This window comes from Zingiber officinale, chromosome 6B (genome assembly GCF_018446385.1).
Source record: "Zingiber officinale cultivar Zhangliang chromosome 6B, Zo_v1.1, whole genome shotgun sequence".
Classification (NCBI taxonomy): domain Eukaryota; kingdom Viridiplantae; phylum Streptophyta; class Magnoliopsida; order Zingiberales; family Zingiberaceae; genus Zingiber; species Zingiber officinale.
In genome coordinates, this window is record NC_055996.1 from 104,790,907 (window position 1) to 104,807,162 (window position 16,256).

The 16,256-nt window shown below is 38.7% G+C and overlaps 5 protein-coding genes across 5 annotated transcripts; 1 reads left to right on the forward strand and 4 right to left on the reverse strand.

The window, feature by feature from the left end:
* Positions 1–223: 223 nt before the first annotated feature.
* On the reverse strand, positions 224–6,775 carry LOC121988662 (UDP-sugar pyrophosphorylase-like). The gene is made up of 11 exons (XM_042542205.1): positions 6,551–6,775; positions 5,122–5,226; positions 4,387–4,503; positions 3,084–3,224; positions 2,497–2,596; positions 1,424–1,551; positions 1,264–1,335; positions 1,002–1,066; positions 769–829; positions 546–663; positions 224–396 (listed from the first exon to the last, which is right to left on the reverse strand). Exons 1-11 carry the CDS (start codon positions 6,677–6,679, stop codon positions 239–241), a joined length of 1,194 nt encoding a protein of 397 aa, XP_042398139.1. The 5' UTR covers positions 6,680–6,775; the 3' UTR covers positions 224–238.
* Positions 6,776–7,830: 1,055 nt separating this feature from the next.
* Positions 7,831–9,509, reverse strand: LOC121988663 (60S acidic ribosomal protein P3-like). Its single transcript, XM_042542206.1, has 2 exons — positions 9,257–9,509; positions 7,831–8,167 (listed from the first exon to the last, which is right to left on the reverse strand). Exons 1-2 carry the CDS (start codon positions 9,452–9,454, stop codon positions 7,991–7,993), a joined length of 375 nt encoding a protein of 124 aa, XP_042398140.1. The 5' UTR covers positions 9,455–9,509; the 3' UTR covers positions 7,831–7,990.
* A 642-nt stretch (positions 9,510–10,151) lies between these two features.
* LOC121991327 (auxin-responsive protein SAUR50-like) lies at positions 10,152–10,652 on the forward strand. The gene has a single exon (XM_042545340.1). It carries the CDS (start codon positions 10,152–10,154, stop codon positions 10,650–10,652), a length of 501 nt encoding a protein of 166 aa, XP_042401274.1.
* Positions 10,653–12,156: 1,504 nt separating this feature from the next.
* Positions 12,157–13,925, reverse strand: LOC121988665 (cytochrome P450 CYP73A100-like). The gene is made up of 3 exons (XM_042542207.1): positions 13,080–13,925; positions 12,866–12,999; positions 12,157–12,784 (listed from the first exon to the last, which is right to left on the reverse strand). Exons 1-3 carry the CDS (start codon positions 13,916–13,918, stop codon positions 12,174–12,176), a joined length of 1,584 nt encoding a protein of 527 aa, XP_042398141.1. The 5' UTR covers positions 13,919–13,925; the 3' UTR covers positions 12,157–12,173.
* Positions 13,926–14,576: 651 nt separating this feature from the next.
* Positions 14,577–15,955, reverse strand: LOC121991328 (probable serine/threonine-protein kinase PBL23). The gene is made up of 4 exons (XM_042545341.1): positions 15,749–15,955; positions 15,474–15,663; positions 15,014–15,405; positions 14,577–14,927 (listed from the first exon to the last, which is right to left on the reverse strand). Exons 1-4 carry the CDS (start codon positions 15,953–15,955, stop codon positions 14,577–14,579), a joined length of 1,140 nt encoding a protein of 379 aa, XP_042401275.1.
* Between the last annotated feature and the right edge of the window lie 301 nt (positions 15,956–16,256).

The following is a 16,256-nucleotide window of genomic DNA, read 5'->3' on the forward strand; positions in this document are numbered from 1 at the left end:
CAACGGTTAAGTTGTTGCTTTGTGACCAAAAGGTCACGGGTTCGAATCCAGGAAACAGTGTCTTGCAAAAAGAGGGTAAGGCTGCGTAAAGAATCCTTCCCCGGGACCCCACATAGCGGGAGCTTCATGCACCGGGCTGCCCTTTATCTCATAGTAGTTACTTTGTTTTGATGATTTCAAATTTTCAATTCATGGAGGTGGATTTCAATCCCCCCACACACACCTGGGTTATAAATAGTTATTTTATGAAAACAAAGGAACAAAAATGCACCTGATTTATGTTTCCTGGAAATGGAGAAAAACCTGTCTCACAATTCACATCTCCATCAGCATGCCCAGTTGCTCGAAGCAATGGATCCAGCTGATTATATTCCACATTTATGACCATTGACCTCCCTGCAACAATTGTCATTCATTTAGTACAAGTCACAAGAAATCAAAGGAATGTCAAAATAGTACAATTGCTGATCTCTATAGATGAAATGAAAACTTGAAAAGATCATAGGTTTTGCTGTAGATTGAATAACTCGAGAGGACTGAAATACCATCAGTGTGAGTAAGCTTTGTTATTCCTCCGATAGCTTCCTTCGCCTTCCTAGGAACAGCAAGAGAATTGACATGGTAACCCTTTGTCACACTAACTCCCAAGGAAGCTGGAATTGCCTAAATTAATGAGAGAGTGAACAGAAGCAGTTGTTAGTTGTTATTGGTAAGACCAACATATACCTAGAGGTGAAGTTTAAATTCACGCAAGTACTGGAAATCAACCTTAAAGAGTAGTCCATTAGTATCTTGGAAGAACAGGACCCACTTTATGCCTTCTTGTTTCCTTAAATCAGAATAAATGAGATGTATTTAGAAAACATTTAACTGCCCTTGAACAGATGAGAGGCGGTGTAATTGGAAGGAAACTATACTTACTGATAGAGGGCTAGCTCATAATTACAAGAAAAAGAAAGAGAAGAAACATCAAAATTAGATAATTGATAAAATTAGCAAACCATTTATTGAGAAGTCCACTGGAATAAAGCAGTGCATGCACATCGCCATGACCATGAGGCTTTGTCTGGATAATAATGAATAATAGCAATAAGGAAAAAAATCTCTGTGAAAGTGTAAATTTATTCCTTCAATCAAGATAAAAAGAAAATAAAACACATAAATGCTCTAAAAATGAGATTTCATTCAAGATAAGCAACAAAATTTTCCACAAACTAAAACCAAAAGAAGAGTACAACAAAGAATATGGGCCACAGGTAGTACCTGAATTTTGTATTTATCATTGGGATCTAATGCTAACGTTGCATCATTATCATCTAGGCAGGCTACTTTTTCCTAAAACAAGCATCACAGCACATTAAGTTACACATGAAAACACCTACACCATTATCTAAATAACTAGTAAATAGTTACTTGGGTCCACCTGCTTAAGTAATATCACTTGCGTGGATTTCATTCCGAAATAATTGTTTGATTCCAACAGTTTTATCGTCGGTGTATGAGTGTCATCAGAAGTCATTATCACCAAAGGAATCTCTGAATGACGTTGATCTACAAAAATTAATAGGACCCACAATAAGCTGCAGTAATTCTAAGCAATCCATAAAATCATATTGAAAATTGCAAGTTATGTTAAAATAAGTAATCCTCATAATAGCTAATGAATAGTAGAATATTGATTAAAACGAGCAAAAAGAAAAAAAAAACACAGATTAGACATGGGACATTAAAAACACTGAGAAATTTTAATATTAATAAGTATTAGCAAGTAGTAATCATGTCTTAACATAGTTCCAATACATATTCTACAACATTTTAGCCAGCACTACCACACCAAGACCAATAACAAAAAGGAAGCAAGGATAAGAATTTGTCATTCAAAATTTTAGAAGAATAGTAAATGAAAGGTTTAGCAAATATGCAATGTAGTGTTAGGGTAAAGTCCTGATGAAAACACTTGCATGGATGGGGAATTGTAGTAGTTATTGCTCTAAGTATATTGCCATCATCATCAAAAATGTCAATCCAAATTATTTGGAGTTCACTACAAAGATCCTTTCCCTCCATTGAACTCTATGCAAATCCATATTTCTAGTAATATTCAAATCTCTTAAGTTCTTATTATGTAACTGATGTATCCATAGTATTCAAATTAAAAAAAAAAAGATTGATGCAAATGATGTATAAAATTGTAAAACAATTGTATATTTGTAAAAATAGATGCAAAAAGTAGAATAAAAGATTGAGAAATGAAGGTATGCCCTTGTTTAGTGTCATATTAGGGTAGAAGGTTCGGCCTAATAAAGTAAGTATATTTCACATTCTGATGAACTAAAGAAAAGAAGTTAATTAAGTTCCTAAAAATTCAAAGATTTCCCCATTTTTTGTTTATGAAATACAAATCCTTTCCAAGTCTAAAATTTTATTGAACAAAACATAAATTTAGATTTGACATTTTAGATATATATATATATATATATATATATATATGCAAACCTTGTGCTAGTCTACAACTAGACTCCTGCAGAGCTAGAATAGATTCTACGTAGTGCTGCATAAAGCATCGGCCAGTGGTGGTTTCTATGGGGAGAGCCAACTGCAAAAGAAATGAAGCATTTTAAGGATTAAAAATACTAAAGAAATTTGTTGTAGTTTTCTTCAGAAGCAAAAGAACATCTCGTAACAAGAGAATTAAGACAACTAAGAGGTATTGTTTTATATTTACCATATCAGTCAACATAATGAATCCAAAAATAGCAGTCTATTTAAGCAAGTTAGGCATTATCTCAAATGGCTGGATCTAACCACAACCAAACAAACTGTAATACAATAAGCACATATTCTTATATGCCAGTGCTAGTAAAGCTTCTGGTTCACCCTTGCAACGTTAACATGCATCTATGAGCTTGCAAATGTCCAAACACAGCAAGCTCGTGTATTTTTATTCTAGACTTGGTTGATTCTACTTAACAAGAGTTCAAGATCATAAAAACTACTTGGTTTTATGATCAAACCAGAAACATATTGAAGCAGGCTATTTGGAGTGTAATAAAGTCTATCCACATGGGAATATGAGCTCTTACTTTAATACCCTTGTATCCTAGACGTTCACCAAGGCCTCCTGCAACAAGAACAAATGCCGATTTCCTGGCTTCTTTAATGCCAGCCTCTTCCAACCTGATGAACTCAGCATCACCAAATGTCAGAACATGTCCTGACGGTACCTGCAAAAGAACATAAGTGCATCAGCCAATTCATTTTTACTAGACACCAACTCATCTCAATTGTTTGTAGCAAAAACTGTTATGTTATCAATAATAACACAGAATTTTTTTAATAATAATCAGACACAAAATAAGAAAACAAAAGATAAACAAGAAAAACAAGATGATCGTGCAAGGCCTTTAAAGCTACTTTTTTTAATCCTCTACTCTCGTGTTAATATTATCTTCACCAATATACAAATTGAACTATCTAAAACTCTTATTACTTTCAAGAATTTCCTATTGTATCACGTGAATTGTTCCCTCACTTCTTTTCTAATCACTGAAACTAATTTTCATACATTCCATCATAATCTTACTCACTTATTATTCTTTTCTAAAAATTCGAACTTTGGTTTATTTCATTTATACTTATCAATTAACACAATATTGTTTGCAAATAATATACACCAAGGAAACACATCTAGAATGTGACTAGTAAGTTCATCTAATAGTGTTGTACAAAAGGTAAGGCTTTTAAAACTAAGCCTTTGATGTAAAAGGATCAGAAATTGTCAATCGACAATTTGGCATTCGACAAGATCTGCATTAGGATTGATAGCCCCCTCACCCAATCTAAGATTCAGTGACAGCATCCATAGCAGGTAATTGGTCTTGACCCTCTATCTTGACAAGAGTTCTTCCTGTGCATAACCTCATTCTATGTCATTGCAAGAGCAATGGCTCATTGAATTTGTTGATAATATTGATGATGGGATTGTTGATGGTACTCAACTAAGATGGGATCTAGAAAATTGGTCACTACTAAGTCCCCTAGTAATTGAACACCAAAAGGTTTCCTGGGGTCATATGCCGTGAATGTAAGTTTAGTGGTAGGGTTCACTAGGAAGGCAGTCGACAAGGAGACGGGAGTATAAAACAGCCTCATAGGAGGAGAAATCAAGTTGGTGAAGAACGGTCATGGTTGCAAGAAGGAGAAGTTGACCATCAATTGGATGGCGAGTTGGACATTGTTGTAGATATGGAGTGATGATTGGAATAATAGACTCCAACATTATAACTCAATGACTAAGTGTTGCCATGTGGGACAAAACTTCTATATTCTAACAGATATGAATGTTAAAGATGAATTATTTAAATACACAAAAGAACAAATACTCACCGAAGGAGTAAAGCCATCATAGGGATTTTTACCAATTTTTGAATCTGCTAAGAGCCTCTTTGCATTCTGAATATATGAACTCAAACCACCAGGATAACTTGAATTGAGCCTAGCAACCTAAAAATAATTTGTTAAGTGACAGATAAAGGATAACAGATCAATTTAGCAATGATTAGTCACAAGAATGAGTAGAAGATTGTAGTTTACTAATCGATCTGACAAAATTAAAGAAATAAAATAAATATCTATAATCATATGTCACTTAAGCACAGAGTCTCTTCTCATATCTTTTCAAATATTTTGTTCTTCTCTCCTAGGTCAGCTACATGCTAATTTCAAAAACCATGTGGCATCAAAAATAAACTTATTTGGATATTTTAAAGAGGTTATTTATTTCGAAAAGTGAAAAATACAAGTTTGATGAATGAAATCCACTTCAGTGGCCTTTTGCAATCAGCTTCAGTTTTCATTTTGCTCATGTTTCTGCATCTTTAAGAGAAAGAAATTTATCCACGAAAATTATTTGTATTGCAGACATGAGTTGTTAGGATAGTAACTGCTCTAAAACAAACTACAGTTTCTGAGAATCGTCTACATGTAGATTAAAGCTCATATTATAAACATGCAGTTTTAAATATGGCCTTTATTAAAATTTTGGCATTAACATCAAGAGGGATATGAAATTAATCACATCATTAATACACACATATACAGTATATGACTAGCATAGATAACCTGCTCAAAGAAATCCTTTTTCTTCCCATCATCAACACCTGGCTCTGGCCAATGTTCAAATAGATGTTTCTGTCCCTCTTGTAACAACATCTTTGCAAGCTCAATCTAGAGAAGTATGACAAAACAACATGTAAGTAAAATAAGATTTTTGAAATTATTTTGTTAAATGTTAATTAAAAATATAAAATCAAGTACAGAATTATTAAAGGCAAAAAAGAGTTTTTTTGACAGACATTTCTGATGCCTAACTTTTTGTCACGACATTGAAAATTTGTTGTAGTTACCAGAACCAATTACTCCTAGGGAAGGAGACCATCTAACCTAAAGGCAAGGCAAAATAAATACTTTAATTTGCATCAGGGGTATCAGCAAGCTACCTCTGAAGATCCAGGCTGTGCAGATAACATATGAAGCAAAGCCAGTTAGACTGCTAGGAAGTAGGAAATAAATAATAAATCATGATAACACGAGCTCAACACAATTTTTTTTTTTTTAAAAAAAGAACCAAGTAGCTTCTATCTATGTTTCCCAATAAAATTCTGACATTCCTCGTCAAATCAAAATAAGAGAAACTCATGGCCATGGACTGAAACAATTTCAAATGAGAAAACCTGAGTCCATAGATAACATACATTCTTTCTCAAGGATAATAAACAACAGAAAAACTTTCACCATAAAGACTCAATAGCCACTTAAAAAAGAAATAATAAATAATAACAATAAAAATATATCCTCCACCATATGTCCTATCGAAAAGATAGATTGAAATCTGAAACAGAATGGTTAGCATGATAAGGATTTCGAGGGGGGGAAATTCAAATCCTCTCCTAAAGCATGTAGATTAGATTGGACGGAAGAATAAAAAATCAATGCCCGGGTGCACTATAAGGGAAAGAACAACAGAGGCAGAACAAATTACAGCATTAAAACAAGACCGTTCGTGTCGTTGGATTGTATGTTAAGCAAAACGGTAACTATCAAACATAATACGAAGTAGTAACAAGGAATAACAATTTCTCATGCATTACCAAAATCGTTTCAATATAATTTTGATTGAACCCTAAAAATATATTTTTGGAGAAAAATGCAGAAAGCTACAACTATTCTCTGAATCGACATTTAAGCCGAGTAACTTTGAAGGAAATGTAAAAATGTCATCACCTACTAACAGAACAATAACGTAGGCCACAAAAAGATCAAAGTATGTCTCTACTTTCTGAAAAAAAAAACATTTGAGCTAAGTACACGCAGAGGCGCTCGTCGCCAACGGCACCAAAAGTACGATTTCTAGTTTTCTTCGTGCAAAGATGAGAATTTTCCAAGAAGATCCAAATCCAAAGTGCCGAATAAACTGGACCGAATCTAAACAACAACGATTTTATCTTTCCGTTCAATTATTGTTTAAAAAAAGGCCAAGAGCGCTTGAAACCTGCTCCGGCGAGAGGACCGTCAGATTCTTCTGGAGATTCGGGACGGCCGCGGCCCAACCATCGTCGTCCCCAGAGAATATCAACTCGGAAAGCTTCTCGGCAACGGCAGCGGCAGCAGCAACGGCCATCTCGAAGGCGAAGAGGAGAAGGATGAGCGCGGAAGGAAGCGGAATATGGAAAGAGTCGTCCGCTCCACGCGACTCCCTATCACACGGGATACATGGACAACTGTAGGAAGCACAAGAGCCGGCGGGGATCCTCTCCAATTCGTCAAACAAAAATAGCCTTCTCGTCTCGTCCCTCCGTTAGAATAATAGACAGTCAAGATGTTAAGTTCTCTTGTGATATCGGTCCTGATCCGGATTGGAAACGTCGATAGATGAGTAGGGATTGGCGGGGATTCCCATGCTACGGTTCTGGAATAGCGCCGTCCGAACCGCATCTAAGTGGAATTTGAATGGAATAAATTATTTTTATTAGAATTTTAAAATAAAAAAGAATTTGCATTTAACGATTATTTTATTGAATTGTTTTTTTTTTAAAGTACTCAACAAAATAATTAATTAATTAATAAATTAAAGTAATCTGTGTGATTGGTACATTAAGTTGGTTCGTTATTAAAGGCCGATATTTACGGTGGAGTTTTTTTGGAAATTTTCATAAAGGCAATTAGGGGAATAATTAAAAAGAAAATTAAAAAATAATAATGAATTGAATTCCTCTCTTAAAACTAAAATATTACTAACTTCCAAAAAGTTATCCTATAAAAAATAATAAATTCGTCAATGGAAGTTTCTTTTTATGAAAGGGCATAAATCAGTTTTTTCAGATATTATTCCATAATTAGATTTGTTTTTATATTATAAATTTAAATTTGATTTTTTTGTTTTATAAATTAAAATATTGTTTATTAATTGGACAGTTAATAGAGATTATAAAATTATTTATTATATTCTTTTCCTTGTTTTCCTAAGTCAGACATTTTATAAAAATATAATTTTTTTGCATGAATTAAAATTTACATCCACATTTTATTGATGTAATTTTTTATATTAATAATTATATATGTGACTATTTATTATTTTATACAATTAAGATATATCCTATTAACCTAATTTTTGATGAATCAAATTAGGGTTCAAGTTCACATTAAATTAATTTTATAAAATATTTTTTAAAAAGTTAAATTTAGAATGTATATTAAAAATAAAAATACCATGATTTTAAAAACTTGGAGGGCTTTTTCAATTTTTAAATAAAATATTTGAACCTTCAAATATTTAAAAAATAAAAATAAATGAAAGCTTTTATAATCATCAAACTAGAGGTTTAGGTTTGTCTAATAAAACTCGGTCATAATGATATAATCTCCCAAAGCACAATAACCATCAGACTTAGAACAGAAGCCCTTAGAAAATAGAAATGTTTTTGGATCCAAACTAATCAAAGAGGGAGAATCCCATGTCCTCGTCACTCTCCTCCTTCTCTTCCTTCTTTTCCTCGGCAGGAGGTGCCTCAGGAGCTGCTGCTCCACCACCAGCGCCTGCCGCTGCAGCGCCTGATGGAGCACCACCGCCGATGAATGCACCACCACCTCCGCCACCGCCGATGATTACCTGCACCATATAACACAAATACACATGAAATGGCAATATGATTGGTGCAAAGAATTCAATCTGGACAGCAACATAAAAATTGATAACATGGGAGCTAATGGTTTTGAGGCTATAAATGTAGAGAAACTCTGAGGCTATAAATTATCAATAAGATGATAAATCGCTCAATGGTGAATTGCAGTGAGGTAAAGTTTAGTCTTGCAGGCAAAATAGTGCATACAGTAGCCAAAAAAATTAATGCATGGGGTATCAAATAACCACATGAGTACATGGATTAGAAGCACAGAAATATAAATACTGAACAAACAAGTATGAGCAAGATTAAGATGCCATACAAACCACTTGGTTTGCTATTTCATCCCGAAGCTATGTTTGTGGTATCTTTTTGGGATCAACTACAATCTCTATGGAGCCTGTATCATTAAGGCTACCAAATCAACTAAATCATAATTCCATTAAAGAAACTAAATCTTTCTTTTCTTGCTCTAATGATCTCTTTTGAAAGTCGACAACTTATTTTCTCAGATTTTATCATCTATTTGAGATATAACTAATTCCCCTTTTACAAATGAATTCTAAGTAAGATCATTAGATTTATGGCAGAACAAAATATTAATCCGATCAGATTAGTTACTACTGTAAACGTAACATGGAAAAAAAATTTTAAAAAGAAGAAATAGAATTTAGTTGGACGGAGGAAGATCATTATCCAACACTCATTCTTCCATGTCTATCCATGCTATACCTACAAATGAACAAGGCAGAGTCAATATCTCAGCAAGTTGATATGCTAAGTAGGTGCTGCTTCTCTTAAAAAATACCATTTTTGGTTACAATTATTCAAAGAATATAATTTCACTGAATCAATTATTGAAGTCATTTTTGCTCAAATATCTAACTTTAACGTGGATCAAAAGAATTATCAATAAGATCATTAGAATTAACGAAGGAAAAAAAAACCAACACTACTCAGAATACTACGAAAGGCACAAAAACGAACACAGAACAGAACCATATAGTTTTATACGGTGTGCAAGATATAATCAATTCAACAGCAAGATCAATGTAAAGATCGATCAGATCTCTCACCTGGAAGACGGCCGAAGACGGGGAGACTAATGAGAAGGACGACTGTACGCCGCCGGAGGAGTCAACACCGAGCACTGCACGAACAAGCTGCCGTTGGAGATCAAAGGTCGAAGCAGCCGAGGCCTCGAGATCGCCAGAAAGCTGCTTCGCGGTCCATTCGCTGCCCGAGCTGCGACACACGAAGGTGAAGACGCCCATTTCTCACTTCTACGACCTCGCGCCGACGTCAATTCGCTAACCCTAATCCAGGCCTTTCTTCTTTTTATACTTACGTGGAAATAATCTCTAGACATACAAGCCCATCGTAAGTTAGTTAATAACGATAATACCCTCGCGTGAAATCATCGTGACATGATTGGGCCTAAAGCCCAATATTTTACAAGTGATACGTAATCCAATAAATAAACTTTATTTTTAATCATTTTAAGGAAAACAATAATTATTTATTATACGCCATACCATAGAAGATAAAATTTAAGGGAATTTTTAGATATATATAGTAAATGTATTAATTGAATTGTCATTTCAAACCCTAGTTTCCTTTTTTACGGTTTAGAAAAATCTAAACTATAACTCATATATACACCCCTAGGCTTATTTTCTAATTTCAAATATATACTATCTTCTAAATTTTTTCCATAAAATATATAATAATAATAATAATAATATCGAATTCAATTATGAATTATTTAAGCAAAAATTTAAAATTAAATCAATTTCACCTAGGACCTAATCAAAACTATGTCTGTAAATTTATAACTTTAGGGGCCAAAATATATTTCTCTTCCTATAAATAGATACCCAGCTCGACTTCTATCTTCACCGTCTTTGTCCACCGGTTCGATTTAATTCCCTAGAGAGATAGAGAGAGACGACGGCTGCAGCGCCGGCGGCGATGAAGAAGCTGGAGGGGTTCCGCAAGATCGGGCAACTGAAGCACGTGATACGAAAGTGGCGATCGCTCACCCTTGGATGCGGATCCGTCGACGACGGTGGCTCCACGCCCCCGCCTGGGTCTCTTCCCGTCTACGTTGGGCCTGATCAACAGCGCTTCGTGATCCCTATCCGGGCCCTCAAATTCCCTGCCGTATACGGTTTACTCCGCCTCAAGGAGGAGCAATACGCCTTCCCTGTCCGCGACGTAGGCTGCCTCGTCTTCCCCTGCGACCCGGACTTCTTCGGATTCGTCCTTGACACCCTCAATCGCGACGAGGCACGCTACGGTAATATGTCCCTAGACGCCTTCGTTGCCCTCTTCTCCGATCTCAACAACTCCGAAGCCGCCAACGACTCTCCGTGCCGCTACTCCTCCTCCTGCAACACCTTCTCCCGTCTCCTCACCAGAACCACCAGTGCTTGTTCAACGTCAGCACCAATCTCTCCCCGGAACATATGATTCGAGGAAGAATTCGTCCATGGATCTTGCAGTTCTCCAATGTTTTGATGTTTCTTTTTCATGCCCTTTCTCCTTTTTTTTGGAAAGGATTCAAACCTAAATAATCCGACTCCTTACGCTTTTAGTACGATGGAGGAGTTATGAATTCCTTTGTTTTTCCTATCTTTTTTATTTTTATTTTTTGATTTATGACTAAAAGATTGGATCTTGATGATTTATTCCTGATAAGCATTAATTAACTTTTGTGTTTGATCTGATTGATGATTTCTATTTTTCATTTAGAAAGAAAGAAATTGTCTTGAATATTTCAAGGCTTGTATTTCTCTGTGTCACCACCGTGTGCGTAGATTTAAAGATTATTCAATATAATAAATTTTACAATATGCAATATGGTCTGCAATAAAAATAAAAATAGGGCTTATCTATAATTTCAGAATATCCAAGGGTGGATACTATTGAGTGAGTCATAATATTATGTACCTCGTGGTAATCTTGATATGCTGTACTCATGGGCCATAACGCCCCCTTTGTTGCACTCGCGGTACTAAAAGTGCTTGATATCTTTTTTTACTATGAGTCTTGATATGATGCGTAGCTAAGGGGGGTGGTTGATGGTCCATTAGGGGTGTTGCGCCCACATGTTCGTCTCTCTCTACTATGTAACCCTAGCACATATACTAGGAGTGCGGGATATTTTTTTTCTGACTATGAATCCTAATATCCAACCAGAGAGGTGGCTGATGTGGCATTAGGTGTGGCCCCATATGTGATTGCCCCCTTGCACGCTAGGGGTGCACGATTGAGAGGGTTGTCGATGTCTACACCAAATGTGCAAGATATCTTTTCTGACTATGAACCTTAATATCTTACACCCTTTGCATGCATGCTAGAGAAGGGCAACCGACATAATAGTGTTCCTAGCTTGTTAGATATATTTTCTAACTATGACACTAATATCCTACACTCTTGACATCCTCACCAAGGGTGCGTGGATGAGGGGGCGATCAACATGCATTAGGGGTTGGACCCTCCATGTGGTCGCCCCTGCTGCACACGTCAATGGTGTAAGATATATTTTCTGACTATGAACCATGATATCTTACACCTTTAATATATGACAGTTGAGGGGACAGTTGACCTTGATATTAAGATTTTTTCTTTTTTACTATGAACCTTGATATTTTACACCCTGAGCTTACTTTAGGGGAGTGGAGGATATCTTACATGATATCCTTTAGTAATTTTAAAATTACTAAACTATGTATTGGACAGAAGGTATTTTGAAAATTAGGCGGACTTTTTTAAATTCTATAATGTATTGCCCGGATTAGGTAAATTCTGAAAACTCAATGAATCCTTTTGATACATTGCCAAAATTACATTTGAAAACAAAAATAAACAAAACACATTTAAACGCTCTTATTTGTTAATATATGACTTATTTGCCCCTCCCAAGAATTATGTTATTACGAAAAACAATCCCCAAATTTTCATTTAATAGACGGCGATCCATGTCCGCTTTCACGCCGCAAGAACTGGGCAGAAGACTATGGTGGCGTGCTTCGCGATCTGCAAGCTGAACTGCCCTCCCTTCTCCGTCACGTCGATCTTCTCCGTCCCCGGAGGCGGCACCATCTCGAACTCCTTCACCAGCTTTCCCACGACGAGCCCTAGCAGCGGCATCGCCAGGATGATCCCGGGGCAGCTCCGCCGGCCCACCCCGAACGGAAGGAACCGAAAGTCCACCTTCCCGCCGCCTACCATCGCCTCCACCTCCCCCTCCTCCTCCAGGAACCTCTCCGGCCTGAACTCCTCCGGCCGCACCCACCACTCCGGGTTGTTCCCCAGCCACCACGCGTTCACGATGACCTTCGTCCGCTTGGGGATTTCGTACCCACCGAGCTTGGCCGCGTCGAGGTTCATGTGGGGGACCAGCAGCGGGATCGGCGAGTGCAGTCGGAGCGTCTCCTTCACCACCGCCTGCAGGTACGGCAGCCGAGGCAGGCTTGTCTCCGTCACCGGCTCCTCGCCCAGAACTCGCTGAAGTTCCTCTCGAAGCCGCTTCTGACAACTCGGGTGGTTCACCAGCTCCGCCAGTGCCCACTCCATTCCCCACAACGTCGTCTCTATGGCTGCAGTCCACATCCATCAATCGATCAATCACTTGTAAGTGTAAGATCGATTTATGCTCAATCCATAGTTAAATTGATTACCTGCAACGTTAATGTTCTCGACGATGTAGAGGACGTTGTCGGAGCTGATCTCTCCGTTCATCTCTGCTTCGAGTATGTAGTCCATAGCGCACCTCAGCCGGTCGCTGCTTCCGTCTCTGGTGGACATCACCTTCCTGTTCCGAAATCGAAAAATTAGGGCAAAATCAAGTCTTGTCGTGGTAGCGGTATCGATTCCAACGATTTGGTCAAGTACCTTCTTTTCTCAACATAGTTATCGTTGAAGAAGGCGAGCCGACGGCTCTGCAGGTCCCTGCATTTCTCCAAGTAGCCCTTCAAGAAGGGCCTCAGGATGGGGATGAAGTCGCCGTAGTTGTAATCGAAGCTCTGCGCGAGGCGGCTCCGCTCCGAGTTGAACCGCGTAGCCTGTTGGAACAGAGGGTCCTCCGCCGACTCGAACCGCACGTCAAACATCATCCTGTACATGATGTTGTAGAGCATGAGCTGGAGGCGGCGGCGCACCACTACGCCCTCCGTCGGCGCCGCCCGCAGGCTCTCCACCACCGCGTTCATCTCCTCCTGCCACATCTCCCGATACTGCGCCACCACCTTATTAGTGAAGAAGGGCATGGTCATGATCCGGCGCATCTTGCGCCAGTGGTCGCCATACTCCGTGAACACCATATCCTTGCCGCTGTCGGTGAAGATGTCCCACACCAGGTTGCGCGGCCGCGAGCCGAACTCCACGCCCTGCGTGTGGAGCACCTCGGCGGCGAGCTTGGGGTCGGAGACCACCGCCAGGTTCCGCACGCCCAGCCGCAGCAGGAACACATCTCCGTACTTCTTAGCCATCCCCACCAGATTCCGATGGTTGAGGTCGTTCCCCACCTGGATCCAGTTGCCGAAGACGGGCAAAGCGACGGGGCCAGGCGGAGTTTTACCATCGCCACCGCCGCCATAAGTCACGAAAAAGAACGGGAGGACGAAGACGAGGGGAATGCACGCCGCCACTGGTAATTGGCCGAACTTTACAAGGCAGGCGGAGGCCACGGCGAGGAAAGTGAGGGCGGCAAACCTGGACACGGAGATCGCCATTGGGGCGCTCGACGAAATGCCTCAATGGGTTGGATTATATTTATAGAAAGAATTTAGAACAATAATAAGATTTTGGTGACTATTTTGATAATTAATATATTAATATTTGATTAATGGGTTAATGGTTTTGAAAGGGTAAATCCATGGGCAGGAAACAAGGTAGAGAGCGAAGAGAGAAGGCAGAAAGTCGAAGAAATACAATTTTCAAAGTCTTAAGTGAGTTGGTAAGAAGAATAAGATATGGGTGGGTTGGAGGAGATCAAATTCTTTGTCTCCAAATTTTTCTATCTCCGTGTTTCTTGGTCGATCGGACGAATCAGATTATATCTCAAGGATACCTTGCACATCACGATGATATTACACACATCTTAAAGATGTCATGATGCCTTAAGATGTAATCTGGTCTGTCCGATCGGCAGGGGACAGAGAAATTTGGGGACAAAAGATTTGATCTGAGGTTGGAGGGGATGCGACTTTGTCGATTATTAGTGGAGCAATTCGAATAACAAAAATATTTAGAGCATGTTTAGTAGGAATTATTGCCATTATATTTAAGAATTAATATAATTAAATAGGTCAAAATCGGAAATACTGTTTGCTCTCTGTTTTGGTGGCTTCAGTGAAATAATTTTGTTTACTTTTTTTCTTTAGAATATTATTACATTCTATCCATACTCTCTCCTTTGTGTCTCGATGAGCTATGAGCTTCTCGTTCACTATTATCTTGCAAGGTGGATCCACCTTCTTCCCGGCCAATGTCGTTTTCTTTTGCGGAACTGACCGGCGGTTGGCTTCCTGTTGTTGCTTCCTTGGAGTCGTCCGCGGGGTGTGCCAAGTATTCGATTGCAGTCACCACGTCGCTAATCAAAGGTCGATTGGTCGCGTCCTCTTGTAGGCACATCGCCGCGATCGCGAGGGCTTGGTACAAGCCCTTCAGGGGGTATCTCCCTTCCAACAAAGGATCAGCCATCTCCACGAATCTCCTTTTATCCTTAAACCTGGGTTCTGCCTGCTCCAACACAAGGAATTCGATCAAAAGCAATGCCGACAATTGTCGAAAGAACTAATTGGCAAAAACCGAAAAAAAGGATATACCCAATGGATGAGATTCTGTTCGTCTGAAGGTTTCGACAAATCGATAGCTCTCCTCCCTGTTATTATCTCCAAAAACACGACCCCGAAGCTATACACATCGGACATCTTGGTCAGTTGCCCTGTGAGTGCATACTCCGGAGCACAATAACCATAAGTCCCCATCACCCTCGTTGAGACATGGCTCTTATCACCGGTCGGCCCAACCTTTGCAAGGCCAAAATCAGATAGCTTCGGGTTGTACTCCGCATCAAGAAGAATATTAGACGCTTTGAAATCTCTGTATATCACTGGAGGATTCGCGGTGTCGTGCAAATACTCCAATCCTTTCGCTGCTCCTTCAGCTATTTTCATTCTTCTAAGCCACTCTAACGGCTTCTCGTTTGCCGAAAGATCTGTAAGACTCAATTCGATCAAAATAGGTTAAATCAATACGGAAACATCATCTATATTCGTGGTTTACCGAGTAGATGATCCTCTAAAGAGCCCAATGCCATGTATTCATAGACTAAGATCCTTTGATCTCCTTCGGCACAATAGCCAATTAGGTTGACAAGGTTTGGATGGTGCAGTAAACTCAACATGAGCACTTCAACGAGGAACTCTCTATTCCCTTGCAAACCGTTCCTTTCGAGTTGCTTAACCGCTATATCCTACAAGAAGATTGGAAAAATGTGAAGAAAAAAAATCGGTAAATAAATAAAAGATCATTTGCAACTCTTTCTCGGATTTCAGTACTTGGTTTGTGTCCTTGAGACGACCTTTGTAAACTCTTCCAAAGCCACCTTCACCGAGGAAACATTCCGCTTTGAAGTTGAAAGTCGCAGTTAAGAGTTGATCAAATGTAAAAACAACTGTGGAATTGGGGTTGTTCCTGAACCGTAGGATTTCCTCCGCGATCGACCTATGATTTCCGGTATCTACACATTTTTTGTGCCAATTCATAACTTTGAGGTACAAGATCTCAAGAACAATGTGGACATGCGAAGAGATTCGCACCTGAGCCAAGTGAAAGGTTATTGACAAGCGAGGTCAATGGGTTGTGATACACTCTCGCGCGGTCTCCCTCGATAGAAGTCCCTTCTCGTAGATCGGATGATTTGAAGCAACAAAGGAAGCCCATGAAACCTTTCTTCTAAAACTTGGCTTTCAAACCAAAGCCAAAAGAAGTGTTATACTAATCAAAAAAATTATATATCTAATGTACTTATGCGGATCAACTAAATAGTCGATCCACATAGGCGAA